General features: G+C 41.3%; 1 protein-coding gene across 3 annotated transcripts in view; it reads right to left on the bottom strand.

Moving 5' to 3' along the window:
• Nucleotides 1-7,189, bottom strand: part of ZC3H12C (zinc finger CCCH-type containing 12C) — a 78,462-nt gene extending 71,273 nt beyond the window's left edge. The window contains exon 1 of one of the 3 annotated variants that reach the window (XM_032167323.2): nt 6,805-7,189. In XM_032167323.2, coding sequence (XP_032023214.1) covers nt 6,805-6,828 — 24 coding nt within the window. In that variant the 5' untranslated portion in view covers nt 6,829-7,189. Of the gene's footprint in view, nt 1-1,473; nt 4,084-6,594; nt 6,696-6,804 lie in introns of those variants that run through there. The other 2 variants (XM_058446900.1, XM_058446901.1) reach the window with 2 other exon arrangements.
• Between the last annotated feature and the right edge of the window lie 15,654 nt (nt 7,190-22,843).

The raw sequence follows: 22,843 nt of genomic DNA, 5'->3' as shown, positions 1-22,843 counted from the left end.
ACTATCATTATCATTTTGTACTATCAGTTAATTCTTATGACTAATCTATAGGTAGTATTTTCTCTATTGACAGATGAATAGCAGAGACAGAAAGCAGAAAAGAAATGAAGAAGAGCTAACTATCATCTAATATGCAAGTGTTATGGGAAAAAAAGTATTTTGGAAACACAGGGAAGTAAGCAATTACCAATTACTTTTGCGGAGGACTGGGGGATTAGGAAATGCTTGTGTTTTTTGTTTTTTGTTTTTTTTCTGAGATGGAGTTTTGCTCTGTCACCCAGGCTGGAGTGCAGTGGCACAATCTTAGCTCATTGCAACCTCCGCCTCCCGGGTTCAAGCAGTTCTCCTGCCACAGCCTCCCGAGTAGTTGGTTTTACAGGCACACGCCACCACACCCAGCTGATTTTTGTAATTGTGATATGTTTTTACTTAAAAATTCATGTACAAATTCTGTAAAGTATAACTACAGAATAAAAAAAATAATTGGGTGAATATATATCAAAATATTAACCTGAAGTTATTTCTGGGTAAGGAGATTTTAGGTGGCTTTCATTTTCTCGGTACTTTGCGTTTCTTAACCAGCTTGTACTCCCTTAATAATTTAAAATATAAGTAGAAAAGTCAGCATTAAAATGAGATACTAATGCTCATCATCAAACTGTCAAGCACTTTCAAAGTTAATACTTAGTGGCTCAAACGTGGGATGAAATCAGTACTCTGACTCTATGTTAATGGTTGTACATATCAATATAACTTTTCTGAAAAGCTTTTTGGCATTAAAAAACCTACAAGTTTATTCTGTTTTATCACTACTTCTAGGAATCCATCCTAAGAACACAGATGCAGAAAAAGGAATTTCACTGGGCTAGTCAACTAAAGCATTATAATATTAAAATACTGGGAAAAAATACATGTCTAACTAAAATAGTAGAATGATTAAGTAACACAATGTTAGAAATATTTTTAAATGTCATGAGAAAATCCTTAGTGTACATTAAATGAGAGAGCGAAGGTAGGATATCAAGTTCTATAAGTAATATAATTCCAATTATACAGGAAAAAGATGTTATCTTTTTAGAACCAAACTCCTAAGAAAGATGACTTCATTATTTTGCTTAAACCTCACAATACTAGACAAATCTATTGACACGTATTAGGTTACACAGACTTGAACACAGTCATGCATCACTTGACAGAGTTATGTTCTGAGAAATGCATCCTTAGGTGATTCTCTTTGTGCAAACATCACAGAGTGTACTTACACAAACCTCTAGATGGCTACACAGCCTACTACACTCCTAGGCTATATGGTACAACCCATGGCCCTGGGCTACCAACCTGTACAGCATATTACTGTACTAAACACTGTAGGCAACTGTAACACAGTAAGTCTTTGTGTATCTAAGCATAGAAAAGGTAGAGTAAAAATGCAGTCTATAAGATAAAAATGGTACACCTATATAGGGCACTTACCATGAATGAAGCTTGTAGGACTAGAAGTTGCTCTGGATGAGTCAGTGAGTGAGTGGTGAGTGAATGTGAAGGCCTAGGACATTACTGTACATTACTGTAGATTTCATAAACACTCTACACTTAGGCTACCCTAAGTTTATCAAAAGATTTTTCTTTCTTCAATAAATTACTCTTACTGTAACTTTTTTACTTTATAAACTTTTTCATTTTTTAACTTTTGGACTGTTTTATAATAACACTTGGCTTAAGACAGAAACACATTGTACAGCTATACAAAAATATCTTCTTTCTTTATATCCTTATTCTATAAGCTTTTTTCTATCTAGAAAATTTTTTACTTTTTAAACTTCATTTAAAATGAAGACACAAACACGTACATTAGCCTAGGTCTACACAGGGTCAGGATCACCAAGATCACTGCCTTTCACCTCTACATTTTGTCCTGCTGGAAGGTCTTCAGGGGCGGTAACAGGCACGGCACTGTCACCTCCTATGATAATACCGCCTTCTGAAATACCTCCTGACAGACCTGCCTGAAGCTGTTTTACAGTTAACTTTTTTTCGTATAAGTAGAAGGAGTACACTCTAAAATAACAATAAAAAGTATAGTATAGTAAATAAATAACCCAGTAACATAATCATTCATTATCTTTCTACCATCAGCAGCACCGTAGGTTTGTTTACACGAGCACCACCACAAACATACGGGTAATGCCTTGTGCTATGACATCAGGAGATGGCTATGACATCACTAGGCGACAGGAACTTTTCAGCTCTATTATAATCTTATGCACCACTGTCATACATGCAGTCTGTTTTTAACTAAAACATGATTATGCAGTGCATGACTGTATTTGTTTTAACAGGGACTTAGCCTGGCTAAATTAATTGGAACCCTCATTCTGCTATTATTAATTGTGGGAACTCGGGTAAGTTATTTAAACACATTGTGGTTCAGTATTCTCATCTGAAAAAAGAGGTACTGAAATACCTCTTCATAAGCAGGTAGTCAGCATTAAGTGCATTAATACATGTACAGCACTTAGAACAATACTTGGCACAATAAATGTTTCAAAGCGTTCTCAAACTTAAACCACAATGCAGTAAACCAAGTGATATCTAAGCTGAGGCCTGAATAAGGTGTGACCCAGGCAAAAGGTGAGGGAAGATAGTTTAAAATGTTCCAGGTAAGCAGGAAGACCATGAGATTTTCTACTTATTCCATATCCACCCTTAGAGATTCGATACTTATCTTAAAGGCAGAATGCTTTGAATGTTCAGGTATCTGCTTACGAGCTCTGCTTCAGGCTACATCACTGGGCATAAGAATTATTGTCAGTGTTGTAATGTAAAACCGTGTATATTATACTTTAGGTGCAATTAGTTTCCATTTTCCCTTAAGAAAGTAAAACAATCCTCTGATGATGCTAAGAATAATTAAACAGAGAGAAATTTGTCATAATGTTAAATGAGTTATCTCTGGATTATGGGACTACAGGTGTTTTAAAAATTCTTTATACTTGTCTATATTTTCTAATTTTTTCCATAATAAGCACATTACATTTCTATAGTCTGAGAAAAGTTATAAAAATCAATTAAAAACATTACTCATTAAAAACGTTTGTTGCTTTCACTGAAAAGTGCTCCTTTTTGTGAACTACACTGCTGTTACATCATTTGCCATGCTGGACTGAAACTGTCTTTTGATTTGTCTCTTTAGTGAACCCAAGCAGCCTGGCAAAAAGACATGGTCCTTGCCTTCAACTTATCTGGCCAGACAGGATTTCTGTATTGTCCTATTACTGTCACACTTTGTAGAGGAAAGGCTTCTCGTCTTACATATTCACTATGCATCACTTAATTTTCAAATGGTGTATGTCAACAAAACAACATACATGATGACACACTTTTTAGAGAGCAAACTAAAAACAGAATCCTATCGAGGCAGAACTTGCACAGTGGTTAAGATCATGGGTTATAAAGTCAGACTGCCTGGGTCTGAACTCCTTTCTGCAACTTACTAGCTATATGACTTTGGGCAAGTTACTCAAACTCAGTGTCTCAGCTTCCGCATCTATAGACTGGGGATAATAGAAGCAATGCATAAAGGTGTTCAAGGGTTAAATGAGATAATGCATGTAGACTTAGCATGTTGTCTGGCACATCAGTGTAAAAACATGACTATTACTGTGTCACCTATAAAAACCAAAACAACAGTACAGAACTGATACCGCCACAACACATATCTGAAGTTATCTTTATGCTATCAGATGCCAAAAATTACTATGTGTCAGACATTTAATTTACACATTAATCCTACAAAAATTTTAAACAAATCCTGAATCACCAAGAAATTAGAGATCTATTCTGGGGTGAAATAGATCTTTCTTAAAAAATCACATTCTTGATTGATCATCCTTTCTCTGAACTATTAACTGCAAAACAGCAGCAGAGATTATAACATGTGTTTTGTTGAATCTTCACACGTTTTCGCTTTGTAAAGTCATGAGATTTCATATGCTGCAGGTCCATGAGGCATATTAGCACTTAAAACACAAGAAGCTTTTTTAGAACATTTGGTAGATTTATGATCAAACCCCGGAATCTCAATATTTTAGGCTTAAATTTGGAATCCTGATTGAATTTTCATTATTCACTGACCATCTTATTTACTTAATATTGCTCTAATAAAAACTATACTCCAAAACTCTATTTGCCAACTTACCCACTCACTACTCCTATCATCTGCCCCATGTGCCACATACTGGACCGCCCACTCCCTGCTTTCCTGCCAGGGTTCACTGACTCATTTGGAAATGACTCCCAACCAGCTGTACCTACTCAAATCCTACCTTTGAGGCATTCCCCAGTACCTGAATTTATCACTTCTTTTTTCACGGAACTTAGTACATTCCACTTAGCATTATGTTCTGTTCATAATCTATCCTTTTAGAGGTTGGGGGCCTTACACAGCAGCTAGAGTGATAATAAGTAATTATTTGCAGAGGGAACAGAGCATACCAGTTTCAAATGAGCAATAACTGCAGATTAGTGTTATTCTACATTCCAACAGTAAAAAGATGAAAACATTCCCTACTTAATATCTTGTTTGTTTCTTTAAAAATGCTATCAAATCAGAATTAAAGAATCCTAAATTTATGTACAAAAACAATGAAACACACTAAGAAGTTATAACAGCAACACTTTTACATTTGTGATAGTAATTAAAATTAATGTAGCAACCACTGTGGTCTGCTAGAATGAAGACCTAGTTGTAGAATAAGAAAAATGTTTTAAAGATAAAATTTCTATTAACAACTTGGGATCCAATTTTGCAGACGTTGGTAACCTACCTCCAGAGAAGCCCATAATATAAAATAGGGTATTTTTATATAGTCTGGTCATTAAAACAAAAATTTAGTAAAAGGAAGTGACTAATAAAAACTCCCATCAGTATAGAAACATTCCAAGTTTCTGTTTCCTATCCTTTAATATTTCCCATTATACTAAAATAGTTCCGTTAGACTTCCATTATTAAATAAAGGCTAAAAAACGCCAGTCACTTTGTTGTTGTTTATTTAAAAGTTCATTTTACTTTGGTTATAATGTTTAAGTACTTTTATGGTGACCAAATACTAGAAGTAGAATCTTGTAACTTACTTTAAAAGTAAAATAGACTCTTTCATGTAAAAATATTAAAACATTTTGAACTATGGGTACATAGTCAACAGGCCATTCTATTTTTATGGTACCATCAAGTAGACAGATCTGGAAATAAGCATGCCAAATTGGGAAGAAAACAGGTGAACAGGGGGTCAAGTCTGAAATAGGCATCTTTCTGGGCTTATCACACTAAGATTAATTTTACAAATGTTTGATGAAGCTATCATGTAGTCAAACACCAGAGAACACTAAAATTAAGAAACTGCTAAAATTAATTGCATATGTGATTAAATAAATGTAAGTCATACCCTCTAAATCCTAAGTCCATTAAGACAAAAACATTTATAACACTATTTATGACTTCTTGTGGTTCTTGAAAAGTCAAAAATTGTGTTTGAGGTTTATCTCGTTTTCCGTTTATAATATGCATTTTAAAAATGGAAAAACTCAAGCGCGTAACAAGTGAAAAACTGAACAACGTTGCCAAATTTCTAAACATACAATACTTAGCTCCAATTATCTCTGCATCTATTCTAAAACGGTTTAAAAAAAGTCTGAATCAATAAGCGCCTGATGGGCCTGGGATACTCCAATACAGTCTTGTCAACCAATAGGAAAACTTTTCCTAAATCTGGATTCGTATTTCATCTCTTTATCACAAAACACCGAGCACAAACCGAGATTGTTAACGGATAACCAAATGGCAAGAACCCCAGACAGAGTAATCAGTACTTGGATGTTAGGGCTGTCTTTAAGGACTTTAAACGAGACAGCTTAGGGAAGAAAAGCGGGATTCATTTCTCCAAGTTATATTTGTAACACTTCTTAGTAGGGAGTTAAAAATGTGAACAGCCGAGCTAAAATGAACGCAGCGTGTAAAAGGGATCTGGACTGGAGCCGGGGGGTGAAGGAGGGACGAGGGGGGGAGTGAGGGGCTTTCGTGACGCCCGGCCTGGGGGTGCTGGCGATCTGGATGGAGGGATGGATAGTCAAGCGAATGGCCGGGGCTGGATCCGAGATGCCAAGTGATGTCTCGCCCCATGAGCGCGCGCGAGTCTGAGCCGCTGGGGCAGCTCAGTGTGTCCGTTTCCATCCGTGGCGCCCGAGCCCGCCTCCATGTTCGCGATCTATGCCCCCAGGCGGGCGGGGATCGGTGCCCTAGGCCGCGGGGCCGGGGAGCCCGGCCTCACCTCGCCCGAAATCCCGGCGGGGACAGCGTTGCCCGCGGGAAGGATGCGCCGGGCTTTCCGCTCGGCCCCACCTGAGCGGCGGGAGCTCGGTGACTCGACCTCCGGAGCCCGCCCCGCCTGGGCCTGGAGATCACACGGCGAGGTCGCTGCGGCCCCGGCGCCCTCCGACCGGCGCCCGGGCGCGGCTCCGCGGCCCTCCCCACGACCGGGCACCCCAGGACCGCCCTCGCCGCCGTCCGCGCCCCCCACCCCCTTCCCGAGGACAAACCTGGGAGCCGCCACCCGGCATAGCCAGCCCTGCGAGAAAGCGGCGAGCGGGCGGCGGGGCCCGCAGAGACAGCGGCCACCTCGGCCCCCCCGCGCCAAGCCGCGCCCGCCCGCGCGCCCTCTCCGCGGGCCGCAGCCCCGGCGCCCCCTCCCCGGGTTGCACAACTCACACCCCCAACGCGCGCGCACTCGAATCTGTTGCTCAACCTACTTGCATTCTCTTCTCCGCAGCCATCACTACATGCCCAGGAGCTGGGGCAGCCCCGGGGCCCTCCGGCAGGCGGCCGCCTCTCGCCTCAGCCCTGGGCTGTCGCGGCCGCCGCTAGGGCGCGGGGCGAGCGCGAGGCTCCCTCATGCCTCCCGCCCGGCCAGCTGGCCGCACGCCGGGGCCCCGGCTCGGGCGCGCCCGAGCGCTCGGCTCGGCCCTGCCCCGCCGTCCGTGCCGCTGCTCCGCGGGCGAGAGCGAACCCGGCTCCGCGCTCCCCGCCCGCCCGCCCGCAGCCACCGCAGCCGCGCCGCTTCCTCCTCCCCTTCCCTCTTTTCCTTCTCCTCCGTCGCCGCCTCTGGAGCCGAGGTTGGCAAACCAGCACCTGCTGCTGGAGAACGCCGAGAACTGAAACAGGAAACCCCGAGCCAAGGGGAAAACCCGAGAGGCGTGGAGAGGGGTGAGGGGAGCTGCTGGAACCTGTCGGGCTCGACCCAGCCGCTGGGGCTGCCCGAGGTTCCCGCGCCGCCTCCCCTCGCGCCCATTCCCTGCCCCGGCCCAACCCAGGGGTCCCGACCTCTCCGCGCCGCTCCCCCGGCCTGGTGCAGGACGGCGCCTTTCCGCTCGGCGACACCTTTTCCACCCAGCAATAACACCGATCATGTCCCGGGCAGTCAAGGAGATCGACGGGCCGCCTTCTTAGGGCAGGTTCCCCGTAGTTGTTTACTTATCAATATTCCGTGATGAGGAAAAACCACACCCTGCATTAGCAAGGCCAATAAAAGAATTTAAACAAATGAAGCTGTTGGGATTTCACCCAGGGATAGGACTTCTTTCAGCAAGGAAATTGGCTTTGATGGAAATGGCAATCGTGTCAAAATCGAGGTTGAACCCAAGATACATCCAGATCTCTTTCAGGAGATCGGAAGGAAACAGCTTTTGCACAGAGGTGGGCGCCTGAATCGCAGGCTGAAAAGCACCGGGACCAGAGAGCCTTTCTACTTGTGTGAATCATACAACACCCAGCACAAACTAAGTCAATGTTTCAGAAATGTTCAAGTAACCTTATTCACCTGTCCTTGGAATCATTACGAGGAGCCTTGGGCAGGATGGAGTCTGCTTCTGGAGTGAGAGGGAGGGACACTGAATGGGTTGCGCCTGTACCATGTGCCACGGGCCAAATAGCCTGCTTTAAATCCACTGTCCCGTTTGTCACCACAGCCATGTGAGCTGGGTATTAGAAACCTCTTTATCCATCAGAAAATCGAGGTTAGAAAATTTACCTGCAGTTACACAGCTTGAATGTGAGGTATTCAGGTCTGTTACATCTAAAGGACGCATTTATTTCACTGGATCACGATTCATGCCTTTGGTCAACTTTTCACCTTTCATAAAATTAGTTATTGCCTCTGAGTTGTTTTCAGTAGGGCATATATATGGTTTAAGCCTGGATCTGTTGAATTTGCTTGGACTGCCTAATGGTAGTGATATTTATGTTGCTTATTGGGGTTCAAACTTGATAATTTTCAGTTTAATATTCTCTACCAAATATAGGCCTTTATGGCTCAGTTGAGCAGCACAGATGTCCCCATCTTTTTGGCCAGCATCAGTTGCCCTTTAGCTGTTGATGATGGGGTCCCATCTGAGAGTATCCTACTGGCTGGTGCACAGGGGCATCCTGACCCTGCCTGTGAGATGAAAGGAGACTGTCTTACTGAGCCTGTTTTCCACATCAGTAGACCAGTCGTGAAGCCGATTAAATAAAATTGCAGGCAGGCAGGTAGGCTGCACACTTTTTTTTTATATAGAGTCTGACCCTGTCGTCCAGGCTGGAGTGCAATGGCGCGATCTCAGCTCACTGCAACCTCCGCCTCCCAGGTTCAAGCGATTCTCCTGCCTCAGCCTCCCCAGTAGCTGGGATTACAGGTGTTCGCCACCACACCTGGCTGGTTTTTGTATTTTTAGTAGAGACAGGTTTTCCCCATGTGCCCAGGCTAGTCTCAAACTCCTGGCCTCAAGTGATCCACCTTCCTTGGCCTCCCAAAGTGCTGGGATTACAGGCATGAGCCACTGTGCCCAGCCAGGTCCACATTTTTTCGTACCACCCTGAAGACCCTTAGAAAAATTGGTAGCCAGCTGTTTGCAGCCGGGTCAGATTTTATTGGCAGGAAAGTAGGGGCTGGGAAAGCAGCCCCTTTACACTGTGCCAAAACCTTAGAGGTCTCTGGAGCAGAGTTAGAGGCCCTTAATCTTAGGATCTCTAAGGGACTTAGCAGGGACTTAGAATGAGGCTGGCTGTTTAACGATAAGTGACAGCATCTATGGCACGACTTTAGTGATGCGAGGAAGTTCCCCCACTCCGCAGTATACTGCCCACACAGTCTACCTCTTACTTTGTATCCCACAATTGACTCAGCTGAACTCCATTCAATATTGATTAAGCCTGGTTAAAAATCAAGGTAAAAGAGATGAGTAATTGTTATAATAACTAACATTTAATGAATGCTTACCATGTTCCAGATACTATTCTAAGCACTTTGTATGCGTTGTCTCATATAATGCCCACAAAACCCTTATAAGGAAATACCTATCACTATTTCCATTTCACAGATGAGACAACTAAGACCAAGATTATAGTCAGTAAATAAAAGTGCAGGGGCTAAAATGCAGTCAGTTTGACTCTAGAATCAGGACCCATTATGTGAATAAGATACAGTAACTGCCCTTATTACTTTACTATTTATTTGAAGAAATAAAAACACATGAAAAGTTAAAAGAAAACTAAGAAGAGAAGATAATTTATAAGTGTCAAATGTGAGTATAGGTAATAAATGCCATGAGGTATCAGAAGACAGAGGAATCACTTTAGGTTGGGGTGGTTAGGAACACTTACATAGAAGATGAGTCGGGGTTTCAAAAAGGGGAGATTTGAGCTGGATTGTGATGAATGAGTAGTATTTTGATAAGTGGAGAGGATAAGGAAGTGCATATTCATAGAATTGACGACATATACAAAGAGTGCCAGGGAAATTAGGGGAACAGGATAACAGCTGGAAAGGAAAAGTAGGACAAAATTACAGAGATCTGCAAAATAAGCAAGGAATACACTCTCACTCATGCACAGAGTGAGAGAGCAAGAGAGAGAAAGAGAGAATTTGGCTCCATGTAGTCTATGTACCAGTAGGGAATCTGGAAGGATTTTGGTCAGAAAGTGATAATGTCCCATTAGAGGAATACCAATATTGTGATGGTCACTGGATGGTTTGGAAAAGGGAGGGAAACAAGTTTGCAGGCTAATATGGGAGAATTAACCTGAAATCACGAAGTGGACAGTGCAAGAGGGAAAAGAAGAAATGGGCTAATGAGACACTGTGGTGTACAAATCATAGAGGCTTTGTGAACGATTGAGTGCACTTAGTGGAGATGGACTTAAGAAAAGGAAGAAGTCTAAAATGACTTCATGAGTGTGAATGTGAAACCTGTAGTACTAATGGAACAAAGGGGCAGTGTATGAGTACAGAAACTACTTTTAAAAACGTTCAGAATAGTTTGGTTTTAGGCATGTATTTGAGATAACAGCAGGATATGCATGTGGAAATATTTTATAGTCCTATCTCCAAAAGGCAGATAGTTCAGTAAATGAGAGTATTCATTGTCTACTATTGAGAGCATCAGTATGAAAATTTAAAATTTTCACTGTTACAACAATAACCAGTCATGGCTGTTCATCTTTAATAAACCAAAGTGGAAAGAGAATTTCAAATAAACATTAAATGTTTATATGACTCAGTATTAAATAGGCATTAGGGAATTCCACTCATATTCTCTTTTTACCTCCAAATTATATTGACTTAGAGAGAGAGAGAGAGAATGAATGTATTGGGAAGAATTTTCATGGGTTCAGAGGATGTTAGGATAATAAAAAGAAACTTAGAGATCATTGCAAAATTGAGGATCAAATTCTGAACATCTGATAGTAGACTTCAAAACAGGCATTAGGCAAATATGGCACTTTAGCTATTATTGATTCTGGATAGCTAAATCTTTTATAGTTACAAAGTTAATTCTGGACCTTGGATTGAGACTTGGTATTGCACATAATTAAAGAACTCTAGTGGCTGTGGCTTCAGAGTAGGCAAAATCTTGGAATAGACTCACTAGTAAAAAGCAAATGCTTTGGAAAGAGCAGCTAGAGGGAGAATGGTCACAAAGGCAGCAGTCCTGCCTTCTAAAATATGGCTCTTAGGTAGACTTCCACACACCTAGATTCACATTTGAGCCTTAAGAGTTAGAGTTTCAGATCCTCCTCACATCTCACCTTGGCTGCCTTAGTCCAGAACTTCCAATTACCTTGTCAGCTTATCTAAGACCCCCCAGGGCTTCAGGTGGTCACCCTCAGGTGGCACACCTCCTGGCAACTGCTTTTAGTTCTATTTAGAGGTTTCCCGGTGGTGTCCTTAGAAGTTTTCTCATTGAAAACGTGTGGACCCCATGGCTGCGCTTGGTGTTGCAGGAGAGTTCTGTCTCCTGCTTTCATGTCTCAGGCTTCTACCATTTCTGCCAAAACACTTACCTTAGTTGAAGCAGTATCAGCAGTCCCCCGGAGGCACCTTCACCTCTGTCTCTTTGGCCAGCACCTGATTTCCTCTAGTTGAAGAGCTTCACACGCATAACCAAGTGACTGTTGTGATGTTTCATTCACAGTTTCTTTTATGTCTTTTAGAGAAGTTCTGGTTAATTCCAACAACCCATGAAATGCCAAGCATTACCACATTACAACCATTTACTCAGCACCTGCTGTGTATAAGGCAGACACTGAGGGCTGAAATACATCCTTGCTTATGAGCTTCAGTAACTGGCTAGAGTTCCTTCTTAGTACTGAGTTCTTAGGGAAAGGAAACTAGAGGACACAAGAAATGTGCTGCTGACCAATCTCAGGGCTTCTTTCTTTTGGTGGGTAACCACAAGATTCCTTACCAGCAGCGTGACTCTGTTTTTCCCCCAGTATTTGTAGGAGGCCACCAGAGAGACAGGATTGCAAGGTTTTAAATACGCTAGTGTCATGAAGTCATGGATTTTCTACCTGAAACAGATAGTGTGACTGCCCTCCTATAGCCATGTTTGGCCAGTGTAGGAATTTTGAGAACAGTGAACACTTAATACTCAGATGGCATTTGCCACCCTGACAAGGACCATACCTGCCATTCCATTGTAGTTCGCCTTCCCCAGAAGTTTTAAAATTTTTCTTTCAACCTGGGATTTCAAGTGTACTACAGCATCCTCTTCACCTATACAAGCATCTGTTGTTTTAAAAGGAAACTGGTAAGTAGAATTATAAATGTACAAAATTTAGATAGTTAAAAACAGAGTTATAGAATTTGCAGGTTAGAGTACGTCTTCTGTTAGAAGACTGTATTGCAGAAATGTTAATTGTAACATTATTTGCAAAGGCAAAAAGTATTAGAATCAGTCTAGATGTTCATTAATGGGAGACTTTAAATAAACTGCAGTATCTCCATACATTGAAATACCATTCACCTGTTAAAGAGGGTGGTGTGGCTTTATGTGTATGGAATAAACTTCAAGATACATAGTTTGGTGAAAAGGGAAGGTAAAGACCAATGTCTACTACCATTTGTGTAAAAAAACTCTGTTTGCTTATATATGCATATAATATCTCTGATGAACACACAAGAAACTGGTAAAGCTGGTTGTCTCTGAGTAGAAGAACTGGATAATTGGGAAGAAAGGGTGGAGAAGAGTCTCACTTTTTACTCTATACCCTTTCACAGCTTTTGAATTTTAAATTGGGTACTTGAATTCGCTATCAAAAATATTTTTTAAAAGCCTGCATTTATTGGTGATGTGTGCTCTGTCCATGCCTTTCTTTTGCATTCTGTGAATAACCAGCTACTGTTTTTTTCAAATAGTAGCCCAGTCACAACGAAGAGGAAGTTATAGGAGTCCTGTGAGTTGCACGTGTGAAGGCTGGGGCTTCCCAGGCAAGGGAAAGATTCCTATGGTCATATGAAAGGGGAGATCCCATTATTGCTCAAGGATTCCCAGCCGGCATTAAACGGTGTTAGTCATTGTTTTTACAACTTAATTGTCAAAAGCTCTAAATCCAGATTCTATGAAGATTTTTGTTGGGAACTGCTTTACCCAAGGGGAATATCCAGGGATGTTGTGGGCAGACACAGGAGGAAGTGCACAGAAGCTGGAGGTATCACAGTGGGTCAGCTGTAGGCATGGGGTCGAGGGAGCATGGGTGTTTGTTCATAACACTCATCACCTAGAATTGTATTTGCTTATTTGATTTATTATTGGTCTTCCCACATGAGAATGTAAGCTCCCTGAAGCCAGGAGCTCTGTCTGTCTTGCTCCTTGTGGTGCCCTTAGTTTTTCTGTGCCTGGCATGTGGAAGACACACAGGTTGGCGATGGACAGTGGGAACCCTGATGACTCTCCAACCTGTGGCTGCTTGTTTAAGCATTAATTTGTTAGAAGATAGTAAAGACATGGCTATGGGAACTAGGATTCAGGACTCCAGTCTCTGAAAGTTAGGATTCAAATCTCAGAGGAACTGGGGAATTAGAAAAATATTCAAGCATGAGGGAACAAGGAAGGAGCCAACTACTGAACTAGCAGAAGAAGGCAGGGATTCGATTAAACAAGAAAAAAAGAAAAAGGTGAGCAACTGACTAGCAAACATATTAAAACAAAACAATTCTCCAAACAAACAGCAACTAGCACAGCAATAAAATAGGAGAGAGAGCCCATAATTAGGGCTGCAGTTTACAGGAGCAGCAGGATTATCAGCAGGGCAGGCTTGCTGCCAAGTCACTGAACCACCGGAGACTTGAGTAATTGGGATGGATCAGGTCACTTGACTTAGGGTCTATATTGTCTTCAGAGTCTAGGATGGGGGCAGGTAAGTGAGCTTAGTGACTAAGGACAGAGGCATAGAGGGGAAACAAGCAATCTAGTCCCAGGTACTCACTTTCAACTTTAGAGTGGAAGTCAATGGAAAATGTATACTTACAGCTATTTTGATTGAACACCGAATTCTAGGAGATTTTCAGCCCAAGGTTATCCAGGAGTCAGAAATAGGGAATCTAGCCAGAAAGGAAATGTTAAGCACATCTCTATGAGTCCTATAAGCAAATGCCATCGGCATTTGGTGGGCAGCGATTAAGGCCAGAGAGTTAAATAGGCTAGAGCCATCCAATAGTTTTTAATGGTTTCGGTGGGTCACGGATCACATTCAGGGATTTGGTGGAGGTGAGCTCTGACCTTAGAGGAGCGAGTTGTCTTCTGCCCTTTCTGTTCTGTGGTCAGTCTAGAGCACACAGGTTTAAACTTACAGACAGAGGTAAGTCCGGCTGTACTTTGGGATACATTAGAGCCATTCACCTATTCCTGTGTCTCATGGTCTTTCATTTTAGTTAAAAGGCTTACCTTATTTGAAACAGTGTCAGTAGTGCCCCGAAATGTTTCTCCAGCTCTTCACTGGTCATGTGACTTCCTCTAGTGTTTGAGTCTTATACACAGACCTCTGAAGATTCATTGAGAAGGGCTAGGCCTTCTGATTCATTCTTACAAGCATCTGTTTTTAAAAATGAGCATTGTCTGTCTTTGGCAGTCCCTACTTTCTAATGGAGATTTTGCTACAGAAATACAGAAACTTGTCATTTTATTTTGGATAACTACAACAGGCAGTTAAATGTTCAGTAAGCTTTGGCAAGGACAACTTGTTTATGAGAAGACGCTGTTCTGATGAAATGTACTACCACTGCTTTTTGTGGCTTACTTTGCTAAAACATATGTTTGCAAGAGCATTTTAGAGTGTTGGTAGGATAGTGTCTATATAATTACTTGTATTATCTTAATGGTCAGTTCTCTATGTACAAAAATGGGAGCTGGCTTTTTTTAAGACTCTTTTATACATATAGCCAACCAACAGTTAAATTGAGGCTCAAATGTCTCATCTGTATGGACCTTGAAAAAGTGTTAATAGAGATGGATTTTACTGCCTTTAACGTCTGGTTCATTTTAGTATTTTAATATATTATTTTAAATTGTAACAGAAAAACATGCTCATTATAGAAATTTTTTAAGGAACATAAAGTTTCAAAAATGTAAATGATCTCTAATCCCATCACCCAGAGATAACCAACCACCTCTTCTTTCATTGTCTTCATGCTATGCCTATGTTCTACTACTTTTTTTATTTTATTCAATCAAACAACTGTTTGTTGAGTGCTGGCACTGGACTCAGAATCATAAAAATAAAGGACATGGCCCATATCTTAAATAAATTTAATAACTCAGTCACCTGGTATCCCGAGGGCTTGTTCTCAAAATAATTCTCTGTCCATTTTGTGGATTTTTTGATTGAATGAATGTTTACTGAGCACCTGCTGTGTTCTGGGCACTATTTGGATGCACTACTACTTCCTAAGTCAGACTTGGAGAATTCCTAAGTTGAAGGCAGGTGCTGCTTTCTTCGGTGTATCCTGCCAACTCCTCATCTTTTATGGCTCTCTCCTTTGCTTATTCTCCACTAGAGACACTGACCTTATTGTTCTTTTTGTCTCTCTCTCTGGAGCATTCCTCCCGCAAAAAAAAATCTACAAGGCTTATTCTCTAACGTCCTTTGGATTTCTGCTCAAATGTCACCTTATTAGAGAAACTTTCCCTCAACACCCTATCAGAATATCACATGTATCTTCCCTCCATCTGCATTCTGGTCACTACCCATCTCCTGAACTCTGATTTTTTTTTATCACATATATTAGGTGATTGTAAGTGCATATATGTATTTGCTGAGAAGGGGACCAGATAGGATGCTTATGGCTTCAACCTTCACTTAACACAGGCTGAAAACTATAGACTCATGATACTATCAAGATTTTGATGGCTGGGGAACAGATCAGGATCAGAATATAAGTATGGTAGATTCTGTCTTGTCAATAAATAAATAATTTTATAGGAGAGGCAGAGTAGTGGTATATGAATGGAAATTTGTTTGCCAAAGGTGAAAATGTAGGAAAGTTTATTTGAATAAGGTAAAAAGAGAACAGACATGGCATCACTATTGGGATATATCACAGGAAATGCAGACAGATGGTAAATATATAGGTGAGACTTTCTGTGGAGAGATCTCTAAATGGGCACAGTGAGAAACAGCAATGAGTGAAGTCTTTAGCTATCTAGGAATGTTGTACATTGTAATCAGCCAGAAGCAGAATGTCTCATAAAGTCATGACTTACACTGTGGATTCTGTTTTCCTTTGGCTTCTGTGATACCACTTCTTTCCTGGATCCTCCCCTTACTATCCTGATCAGTCTCTTTGGGGTTGTTCTTTGTATGTTTAGTCCTACAATGAATTTCTCTCGATCCGTTATCTTTTGGCTCCACCCATATGCCCTCGCTTTTCTCACACATTCCTGTGTTGTTAGCTACTACCTACGTTCTGATGATTGCCAAATCTATCACTGTAGTCCATTGTACCTGGCACGGAGTAAGTGTACAATAAAACCATCACTTGATTATTCAAAATTAATAAATGGGCTTTGTTGAGCTTCTACTGTGTGTCAGCTATTGTTGTAGGTGTTGGAAAAGTTTCCTGCTCCAATACAGCTTATATTATTTACCCAACATACAATTAAAGACACAAAATGTACACATAAACAAATGAACAAAATAATTTCACATAATAGTAAGTGCTCAGAAGAAATAAACTGGAGTGGAGTACTGACAGGTCTGGAGCTGGCATGTGGGTGGTAATCAGAGAAGGCATCTTTGAAATGCCATTTGAGCTGAAATGATGTTCAGGAGCCAGCCTTGCGAAGCAATTTGCAGGTGGAGCATATAGCAAGTGAAGGAGCCTCCAGACAGTATAAGTGGTGTATTGGAACTTGGTGAGGGAGGGGAGTGTGACCTCAGTAGAGGTGGCCCCTTCAGGTGAGTCCTGGGTTCAGCAGTTTGCCTCAGGAACCCACATCTTCCCATTGTCTTACCCCTGGCCAGCCTCACTTATTTTCCTCACTTGCCTGGTGCTTGTAAACATTTACGTTCATGTCCCTTTCCTGCTCTTGATAAATTGCACTGGCAGTTATCAAAAGCTCCATGTTTCACTTTACTTCCTGGCCTTCACATCAGCTGCTCTCTCTGCCTGCAACATCTTTCCCCAATAGCTCTGCGAATGAAGATTTAACTCGGCATTTCATTCCATTCTAGAAAGCCTTCTTTGGTCTCATCTATCTGGGTTACATGTCTTTCCTCTATACTCTCAGAGTACCATGTGATAACCAAGGCACAGAAAAGTTGAATAACTTGTCCCAAATTACATGACGGAGACAGGATTTGAACTCAGGCAGTCTAACCTTATTCTTAACAGCCTCATGAGGCATGGTTGTTAGGAGAGTTACGTGGGGGATGCAGCCACGGCTTAGCACAAGCCATGACATTTAGAAAATAATCAACGTTAGATCTAATTACAGACACAAGCTCTGTTCCTGAGAAGCTTATGGTTAAATGAGGGAGCTAAAAGCCTAGTAAACAAATGAAAAAGTCGTGACAAAGCAATTTGAAATTCTAGAAAAATGTTTATTATAGTTTTTATTGTTTCTCTCATTTGTATCCCTTTCTATAAAGTACTTGCCACTATTAATAGTGATGATGAAATTCCTCGAAGAAGAAAATATTTGAAAAAGAGAAGATCTCGTGGAAAAAAAAAATGATGAATTCGGTTTTAGACATGTTGACCTTGAGATGCTTCTGGAATATCCAATTAGAGTTGAGCAGTAGGCTGGACAAATGGCAGCACAATTCACCCTGTTACTTAAGCATCATCCTTGATTCTTCCCTTCCCTCACTTCCACATCTAATTCAGCAACCTGGCCTTGTTGGTTCTGCTTTCAAAATATATCTGTAATCTGTCCTCTTCCCTTCTTTACCACAACCCTGATCCAAACCAACAGTATCTCCCTGTGCCTCGCTTTCCCCATCTGTAAAATGGGGATAGTGTTTACCTTATGGGATTGTCGTGAGCCTTCAATAAAATAATTTATATAAAACACTCAGCATATTACCTAGAACATAGAGGAAGGAGGCATCAAAAAATAGAGAGAGGACCAAGACTGTGTGGAGCCAAGGAATCAAAGGAGCAAGTATTTCTATAAGAAAAATGTTTATCAGAAGTTAAGAAGATTGGGAACTTCCAAACATGTAATATCTTGTTCTGTTAGGACATGTTTTCCTAAGAGTGGTGAAATAGAAAGTTGAACGAGGTTATTCTACGCAATCAGTTAATCAGAATAATGTATACAATTATCTCCAGAAAGATTGAGTCAACTAGAGTCTCTTGATTAGAAGCAACAAGAGTCAGCTAGAATCTGGTTGACTCAGATCACCTCTGTTGAGTCAAAAGTTTTTGTGCCAGGTCATCTTACAGGCTGCTGCTGACCAATCTGTGGATTGGCTTTTTTTGGGGTCAGTTACCCAATCCTGTTCAATCCGTGGAGACCAGAGAGGGGTAAAACAAAACCACCATGGTCGACTAGGGCTGCCCTTGGGGCTCCAGATGGAACAGTTTCCCTTAGAAATGGCTCTTGGCTCTGGATGTGGCAGGCATAGTTATGTTGAGGAAAAGAATGAGGTTTGAAGTCTAATGCCTGGTTTTGAGTCCCAACTATGCAGTTCCAGTTGGGACCAGCTGTGTACTGTGAATAAGTTAGTGAATTTCTCTAATGCTTGGCTTCTCCTTTCATAAGTAGATATGTTCTAAATGCAGCTGGATCTGGTGGCTCCCAGCACTTTGGTAGGACAAGGTGGGCAGATCACCTGAGGTTGAGAGTTTGATACCAGCCTGGCCAACATGGTGAAACTCCCGTCTCTACTAAAAATACAAAAATTAGCAGGGCGTGGTGGCAGGCGCCTGTAATCCCAGCTACTTGGGAGGCTGAGGTAGGAAAATTGCTTGAACCTGGGAGGCAGAGGTTGCAGTGAGCGGAGATTATGCCACTGCACTCTAGCCTGGGTGACAGAGTGAGACTCCATCTCCAAAAAAAAGATATGTTCAAAATGTCATAGATGTTTGTTCTGGAAAGCACTTTATAAAACACAACCACCCTGAATCATCCATGTCCTGAATAACCTTTTAACTTACTAAGACAAACATTTTTAAATAGAATTATTAAGTTAATTGTTAAAAACCCTTTGTTAAGATACTTTGCTAAAGTGGCACTACTCTCTGGGAATAGGATGGATATAATTTTCTCAGATGGTTTTCTTTTCTTTCAGAATTATAGGAAGAAGAAATTCCTTAATGCTAGTGGGAGATAATATTTGGCCAACTCCAGCCAGAACGGTCTACACATGCACAAGTCACTGCTATGATTTTATTTCCTAAGAATTAGGTTGAAATGCAGTAGACTAGCCAAGACTGTCCTTTTTTAAGAAATTAATCATTTTTATTGGCAATCATTATATATACTTATGGTGTACAATGTGATATTTTGATATTTGTATATATTGTGGAATGACTATATCAAACTAATTAGCATATGCATTATCTCACCTACTTATTTTTTTGTGGTGAGACATTTAAAATCTACTCTCTTAGCAATTTTCAAGTACTGTGTACAATATATTGTTAAGGATCTTCTTTAAAGAAGCAAAATTGTATTAAGGAGCTCTGACAAGAAAGTGGAAAGAGAATTAATAAAATGAGAGCAAGTTCAACGGGGCCAGAAGGTTGACCTAGGAGTCTTCCTTTTTTTTTCTTTTTTCTTTTTGAGACAGTCTTGCTCTGTTGCTCAGGCTAGAGTGCAGTGGCGCAATCTCGGCTTGCTGCAACCTCCACCTCCCAAGTTCAAGAGATTCTCCTGCCTCAGCCTCCCAAGCAGCTGGGATTACAGGTGCACATCACCACATCCAGCTAATTTTTGTATTTTTGGTAGAGACGGGGTTTCACCGTGTTGACCATGCTGGTCTTGAACTCCTAACCTCAGGTGATCTGCCCACCTCAGCCTCCCAAAGTGCTGGGATCACAGGCGTGAGCCACTGCCTCCAGCCTGACCTAGGATTTCCAAGATGTTCTCAGTGGTTGGGAATTTCTCCCAAAGGCACGCCCCCTCAGTAGGCCAGTCAGCTGAGGAGAGAGAACAGGCTGGAAGCCGCAGTATGGTATGAGGACCGCAGAGGTAAGAGAAAACTGTTAAATGCTGATGCACATTGCATGTTAATACACAGTCATTGCCTCCTGGAAACTACATTCTGGGATTTAAAGTGAGAATACCCCAAACTCACAGCACATGTTTTTGCAATCTCAAGGCTGACAGTTGCCTTGCCACTGCAAAACTTGTGCTTCTGTGTCCTTTTCTCTCTTAACTAATTAGCCTATGCATTACCTTGGCTTGCTTGAGAAACTACCTCATTCCTCAAGCTATAATATATAGCTGGAGTAAATATTTTTAAAAATAAATTTTTTTTATTTTAAAAAAAGTCCAATATTTTCTAAAGTAAAAACAATGAAATAATCAGGATTCTGGTCTCATGTGATAGAATTTATTAAAGAGTATTGGTATGCCTGACAGTCTCTAGAAGTGCTGGAGAACTGGGCCTGGAGGCTGTGGAGCCTGGCACTATGACCAACATTATGCAACAGAAGTATTCCAGGAAGATATCAATGCCTCTGCCAATAGGCACTGACACCACAGCTTGTCTTACCTCCAGCCTGATGCTGGCACTAGAGGTGGCCACTAGAATTGTTATGCTTGCTGCTTCTGCAAAATGAATATAGCTTCTGTCCCTGCTATTACCCTTGCCAGAATGGACTCCTTGAGGTTCCTCCTTCTTTGGTCATGAGCTCTGGGTTCAAAATGTGAGGGGAATGCATCCAATGAGATGACTCAAAGCCACATGCCAGCATCCTAGCTGCAAGAGAGGCCAGGCAAGCTAGTACTTAGAATGTTCAGCTTCTAGAGTGGGAGGTGGGCCCTGCCTCATGAGGTTTCTCATGCATAGCGAAGGGGCTTAGATGCTGGGGAGCCAAAAACATTAAAAATATATACAAGGTTTGTCTTCTGAGAATGCTTGATTTTGGTTAATAAGCCCTCGATTTAGTTAATACAAGGTATTTTGACACACAGCCTCTAATATTTTAGACATTTCCTTTATGGTTCTCAATTCTTGTTGGTAATTCCTGCAAGGTCCCCGAGAAAGTGATTCACAAGAGCCTTTTATCTAAATCATTTTTCTCAGGAATATTATATAAATAGTATTTTTAGTTCAAAATCTTAACATTTACCAGCATTAAAAATCAAGATACGTTTTTGGTTGCACAAATATAATTGTTAATATATTGAATAATTAGCCATAAAAATAATGAATCAATTGGACACTTTTATATTTAAGATATGCCAAAATTACATAGCATTAAAACATGTATTATCATGATAATATATTAAGCAAGGAAGGAGTATCACAATAAATATTTATTTATTCTTATATATATATTTTTTTTTTTTTTTTTTTTTTTTTTTTTTTTTTGAGATGGAGTCTCGCTGTGTCGCCCAGGCTGGAGTGCAGTGGCGCAATCTCGGCTCACTGCAAGCTCCGCCTCCTGGGTTCACGCCATTCTCCTGCCTCAGCCTCTCCGAGTAGCTGGGACTACAGGCGCCCGCCACCGCGCCTGGCTAATTTTTTTTTGTATTTTTAGTAGAGACGGGGTTTCACCGTGGTCTCGATCTCCTGACCTCGTGATCCACCCGCCTCGGCCTCCCAAAGTGCTGGGATTACAAGCGTGAGCCACCGCGCCCGGCCTATTCTTATATATTTTTTTAGATTTCTGTCTGGACCTCTGACAATATACAGATGTAGTAAAGAAGATTCAATCTCTTTTTGTTGCTGGTGGACTATTTTTGTAGTCCAATATCTAGACTAATAAGAAACTCTCTTATCAAAGCTACCTAATAGTTATTTCACAATTGATTAGCAATGCTAGTCGTGATGCAGATACATGCCACATGTAAAAATTTCTGATATCTATGGCCACTGTTTATTCTCTTCCAACTCCTGGTGTAATTAATTTAGAAGTTAGGAAATTTATAAGCCAGATGGGAATTAGGCTATGCTCAAAAGCCCAGGAGATTTTTGTCCCTGTGTTTTTGGTTGTTCCATAGTGAGACCATATTTTCCCCAGTGATGTTAATGAAGGGATGAGTGGCCTTTCGTTGGTGCTTACTCAGTCTTTGTCTTTCCTGTGAGTCATTATTGTTTTCCAGCTAGATACTGTGGCCAGCCCCGCTTTCAATATGTCATTTTCATTCATTTGGAAACTAAAGAGCTGTGCTTTGCACCACGTCCTTGATGTCAGCAAAGCCAGCTCTGTTGGACTAAAATGCAGAGACATGTTTGCAGCTAGTGCAAAGAGCTGCAGGCTGCCTATCTCAGGGAAACAGCTGCGTGGAGCATGTTAAAAGCTCCATTTAGAAGGGTTTGAGGGCTGTATGCCTGGAGCTACTAGCACCTCAAGGCCGGCCTTGGTAAGAAAGCTGGCCTTCATCTTTGTGACTGGGAGGTACAGAATGTACCATGTAGGGGAGATATGAACTCCCTGTAAAATAGTGACATGACATATATCCCTACGTGTCCCATGGGATGGTCATATTGTAAGGGATAAATGAGTTAATACATGTAAAACAGAAAGATTCTTGGTTAGTAAAATGATCTAAGCTTTTCACATAAGTTATCTCATGCAATCTTTATAACCACTCTATTCAGATAAGGAAACTAGGTCTAGAGATGTGAAGTAAATTTCCCAAGGTCACACAGCTAGTCAGTGGCTGAGTTAAAATTCAAACTCAGTTCTGCCAGACAATCAGAGCCCTTAACATTTACCAGTGAACTCAAATTCAACACCTGGAATTATATTCTGTTAGTGACAGCAGGGGCAAAGTACTGTAGTTGACATGGAAAGAAAAAACAGTATGAATTAAAGAGAACTGTCCTGAGCATGCCCTAGTGTGATGCTCAGAT

This window comes from Hylobates moloch, unplaced genomic scaffold, assembly GCF_009828535.3.
Source record: "Hylobates moloch isolate HMO894 unplaced genomic scaffold, HMol_V3 SCAFFOLD_11, whole genome shotgun sequence".
Taxonomy (NCBI): Eukaryota; Metazoa; Chordata; class Mammalia; order Primates; family Hylobatidae; genus Hylobates; species Hylobates moloch.
This window is presented reverse-complemented; position numbering and strand designations above follow the sequence as displayed.